Source organism: Cebidichthys violaceus, unplaced genomic scaffold (assembly GCF_023349555.1).
Source record: "Cebidichthys violaceus isolate CVI_PGR_0920_01 unplaced genomic scaffold, fCebVio1.0.p SCAF_76, whole genome shotgun sequence".
NCBI lineage: Eukaryota > Metazoa > Chordata > Actinopteri > Perciformes > Stichaeidae > Cebidichthys > Cebidichthys violaceus.
In genome coordinates, this window is record NW_027176960.1 from 150,001 (window position 1) to 155,259 (window position 5,259).

General features: G+C 44.1%; 1 protein-coding gene across 1 annotated transcript in view; it reads left to right on the plus strand.

The window, feature by feature from the left end:
* The window catches only part of lyrm4 (LYR motif containing 4), a 19,408-nt gene extending 14,149 nt beyond the window's left edge, over positions 1–5,259 (plus strand). The window contains exon 3 of the mRNA XM_068737156.1: positions 4,440–5,259. Within this exon, the coding sequence (XP_068593257.1) occupies positions 4,440–4,490 (51 nt within the window). The 3' untranslated portion in view covers positions 4,491–5,259. The remainder of the gene's footprint in view (positions 1–4,439) is intronic.

Here is a 5,259-nt window from a genome sequence, read left to right on the forward strand (position 1 = left end):
CTGAACCAGATACGCCCAAGTCAAGTCACAAGTCAGTTGAGATGAGTCCAGCTATTGTCACTTGCTGGTTTGACCCTAAAATGTGTAACTCTGAGCGTGTGTGTGTGTGTGTGTGTGTGTGTGTGTGTGTGTGTGTGTGTGTGTGTGTGTGTGTGTGTGTGTGTGTGTGTGTGTGTGTGTGTGTGTGTGTGTGTGTGTGAGCAGAGTGGAGCTCAGCCCGTCGTCCCTGGAGAAATAAAAACAGGTTTTAAGAGAGTTGAACAGAGTAAACTGTTCTTTTGTTTTGTGCTTCAGGCGACTGAGTTTGTGAAAACTGATGAAGCTCCTTAAAGGTCCCAGCTAGAGACGAGAGACATGAAGGGTGTGAAGGCTTTTATCTCCACAAAGTTCCACCTCGATGCACCACACTTTGGTTAATTGTGTGTGTGTGTGTGTGTGTGTGTGTGTGTGTGTGTGTGTGTGTGTGTTCACCCCTGCACTGATGATGCTGCTGAGGTTTACATCATCATTTCACACACAGATGAACTTTAAAGTCGTTCTCACTTTTTATTTTTGGCTGTACGGTTGCTACAGAAACACTTCACATGATGTACTTATACTGTGTGTGTGTGTGTGTGTGTGTGTGTGTGTGTGTGTGTGTGTGTGTGTGTGTGTGTGTGTGTGCGCGCACGTCAGGTGAAGTTTTAAATGGTGGAGTCTGGTGAGATGAGGCCTGACTCTCCGGTCTTCTGACGGCTGGATGTGTTTGTGCCTCCTGCTGCTGCTCATCTCCTGACAAATGGAAAAAGAAAACTGGAGATCTCCTTCTGCTGAGTTTATGATCTACCTGAGCACCTCCTCATCCTGCTCATCCTCCTCCCTCTCTCTCCTGCCGTCTGTTCTGTGTCTCCTCCCCCCTTTTGACAAGGAAAAGCTCATTTCCTTGAGTCGTAGCCGCTCTGCCGGCCTCCTCCGGTTCTCCTCCAGTCGCTTCATCTCTTTCCTCCCGCGTTCAACGGCTCTTTAACTTCCCATTGTTGCCGTCTCCTGCTGTTCAAGGCAGCATTTTCTATTTTTTAACTACACACCACTGTGGATGGTTTTCAGCTAAAACTGGCAGCTACTTCTTACCGTCCGCCTACAGTGTAAGGTCCATGATTATTTTTGGTGATGTTCCTGCAAACACTCACGGTGTTAAATTGTCATCTACTCTCTTTGGAGCCAAAGTAGACCTCAGATAGTTTGTATGTTTGTGCTTCATCCATCTTTTCAGTGAGTGTTTGAACTGTTGGTTACTCACAGTAAAAGATTCAGACGGGATTCATGGATCATTGGCTGTCATTATGCAGCACAGTGGATGCACCACAAAGTTCACTGGATACCAGCATGTTAGACAAGGCCTCTTATTATAATTCAACTCAAAGTCACCACAAACTACAGCTTCCAAAGTGATCATGAAGTGAAATCAGCCCCTCTTAAAACAGCTGCACAGTAGCTGTTGATAACGAATAGAATCGACTAACATGGATGCTCTCAGAGGAGCAGCAGTAATGCTTGACGTACAGATCTTCAGGCTCGTGTTAATCTCACACCTCCTGCCTGGTGGGAGAAAGATGAAGGTCAGTCAGTCACGACGAGGATGATATATGAAGGAGGCTAAGTTTAGCTTTCCATTATAACACGGATCACTAGTGAGTGTCCTTATGGAGGAGAGAAGCGTGACGAGTGTCATTGCATGTGTGGCTTCTGGATTATGACCAAAAGCCAGTTCTGTCTTGTTCATGTGTCACCGTACAGTTCAGTGTCTTAGGATGTGGAGAAACGCTGTGAGAGGTGGTCTCTAAATCTGTTAACCTGATCAACAGTGGTTGTGCCGACGTTGTCTGGGGTCGTTTTGTGTCTCTTTGTGGTCGTTTTGTGTCTCTTTGTGGTCGTTTTTGCGTCTCTTTGTGGTCGTTTTGCGTCTCTTTGTGGTCGTTTTGCGTCTCTTTGTGGTCGTTTTGCGTCTCTTTGTGGTCGTTTTGCGTCTCTTTGTGGTCATCTATCACTTCCTTGTGGTGGTTTTGCGTCTTTCTGTGGTGTTTTTCGTCTCTTTGTAGTATTTTTATTGACTTCCCAACAGTCACTTCAGACAGGGGTTCTGGTCCGGGGGCCCAGACCTGGACCCTGTAGGCCGGTTCAGTCTTCATCCATGATAATAACAAGCCGACTATCTATCACCTTCTGACACCAGGGGCCCTTAACCCGGACATGGAGAGAGACACTGGTAGAGAAAGCACACAGCCACATTAATATCCCAGCATGCTTTGCCTTCATTGGATGCTGACCTGCTGTTTCTGCCTTAATTGGGTTATTCAGAGCCAAATGAAATATTCCTGTTTTATTTTTAGAGCTCTTCTTTTATTATTCATGAAAGTGAAACTGACTGAGAGGACGGACAGAAAGAGAGACAGACGGACGAGAGACGGACCACCGCAGAGATCAAGACGAATCTAGAGAAACAAAAAACAAACTGATGGAGAGAGAGAGAGAGAGAGAGAGAGAGAGAGAGAGAGAGAGAGAGAGAGAGAGAGAGAGAGAGAGAGAGAGAGAGAGAGAGAGAGAGAGAGAGAGAGAGAGAGAGAGAGGCCTTCCCTTTGTTACAAACCACAGCCGCAGCAATTTACATGAGAGCCAAGCCTCCTGCGAGCTGATTGGTTCAGAGAGCCGCCCGCCTCCCCACCACCCCCCTCCCTCCTACGCCACACTCCAGCCAATCAGGACGTCACACACAGGGGGGCTCCTACCGGGCGAGAGAGGGTCCTCTCTGAAGAGAGAGAGAGAGAGAGCTGACGGCAGAATAATTGATGAAGACGAGCGACCTGATGGTGAAGCTCAGCTATCTGTGGGGGGGTTGTGCCCTCTGGTGGTGCAACAGAGACATAACAAGTAAACAACTTTATACCACAATACAAAAATACTTTATTTACTTATTTATTATGAATAACACTTTGTTTTCTTTTTACAAAGTGAGCTCAAACACAAACTGTGAGATCTTGAGTAGATAAAGAGGATGAAGACTCTCAACTTCAAAACTCAGAGTTGAGACCTTTAAAGTGTGTGTAGTTCACTTAAAAATCATTTACTTTGATGCAAAGACACAACAATGTATTTATCTCATTATTCTCTATATTTGTATTATTTTTATTTATATTATTGTTATTCTTTGTCTTTTATTTTCAGGATGAATCCAGCCCTGTTTTTATGTTTTATTCATTAAGATTATTAAAAAGCTTCATTCATTCATTAAGATTATTATTAATAATTAATAATAATTAATAGTCGCAGCTTTTTGAATAAACTTTATTTGTTGTGAAATAGTTCCTGAACGAGTGTGTTTGTGTCCTGAAACAGCTGAGACTGTGTGTCCAGAGACACACACTGATGTACAGACGGGACAGCTACTCCGTGTTCAGGACATCTGTGTTACTGTGTGTGTGTGTGTGTGTTACTGTGTGTGTGTGTGTGTGTGTGTGTGTGTGTGTGTGTGTGTGTGTGTGTGTGTGTGTGTGTGTGTGTTACTGTGTGTGTGTGTGTGTGTGTGTGTGTGTGTGTGTGTGTGTGTTACTGTGTGTGTGTGTGTCTCTGTGTGTTTGTGGGTCATATTTGGTCATGTTCTGTAGATGAGTCGTGTCTTTGTACAGAAAAAAATAGAGGAAATCGATTGTGAACTGTGGTCCAAAAGCACACACACACACACACACACACACACACACACACACACACGGCTACATCACGCTCCATAATTGTCTCTTCTATTTGACAGCAGGGTCCAGACGGTGACGTTGACGTCACACAGTGAGGCTCTCTGAACACACACTCATGTTTACAACAAGCAGAGGCATCTCAGATCAAGTACTGCATGAAAACAGGGTTACTGTGGTGGAAATACTTCTGAAGTTGGTGTCCGGTAAGCCAGAGCACCGACCAATCAGGAGCTACTGGAAGCCGGGGGCGTGGCTTAATGAGGTTAGCGTAGCTGCTATTAGCATCAGTTACATAGACGTTATAAAAGAAGTGGACGTGGTCAACCGGACGTCACCTGTTGGGCTGACGTTTTGGGGGCGTCGCCATCTAGTGTCCAGCAGGGGCGACTCCTCTGGTTGTATAGAAGTCTAGTCTAAAATGACTCTACTTCTCTCTTGATTTATTCCCTCAGTAAACATTGTAAACATGAGTTTATGGTCTCAATCTCTAGTTTACAGTCTTCTTCAATACAGCATGATGTTCATTTAGTACATTATGCTCCATTTAGAGTCAAAGGGGCGGGGCTACATGCTGATTGACAGGTCTCTACGTCACTCCTTCTCAGTCCAGATATGGTCACTTCCTGTTCACTGGTTGCAAAAAGAAAAACAAAGATGGCGACCACCAAAATGCTGACGTTGAGTATTTGTTCTGTAACCCTTTGTCTCCTGCAGGTGTCCATAGGGAAGATGTACGAGGTCCAGAAGAACGTGGTGGAGAACTAACCCGCCCCCCCCCTTAGCAAACAGGAAGTGACATCAGAGGCCGGATCACTGCCCTGACATCGTCGCCGGCCATCTCGTACAGCTGGGAGGAGGTGGAGGTGTGAAATGCATTGTGGGAGATGTAGGACAGAGTGAAGCTGTGAAGTTCCTGATGTTTTGTTCCTGATGTTTTGTTCCTGATGTTTTGTTCCTGTTGTTTTGTTCCTGATGTTTTGTTCCTGTTGTTTTGTTCCTGATGTTTTGTTCCTGTTGTTTTGTTACTGTTGTTTTGTTCCTGTTGTTGTTTTGTTTCTGATGTTTTGTTCCTGTTGTTGTTTTGTTTCTGATGTTTTGTTCCTGTTGTTTTGATCCTGTTGTTTTGATCCTGTTGTTTTGATCCTGATGTTTTGTTCCTGTTGTTTTGTTCCTGTTGTTTTGTTCCTGTTGTTTTGTTCCTGATGTTTTGTTCCTGATGTTTTGTTCCTGTTGTTTTGTTCCTGTTGTTTTGTTCCTTCATGGAAGCACCGATCGCTTTCTGATTGTTGAAACATCATGTTTTGTCATTATGCTTTTTGGCTGCGTGATATTCACGTTTTGTGTGAAAGTATTTATGACAGTAACAATATATTTATATCTATAGATATGTAGATATTTATATATAGTTGTAGTAAGTAGACTCATGCTGAATGTAATGATCAGTTGTTGGTCGGTGCGTCTCTGATTCATGTTTCTCTTCTAACGCACAAGTCGTCCATGTGATTATCTGAGATATAAAAGAACTTCTATAATA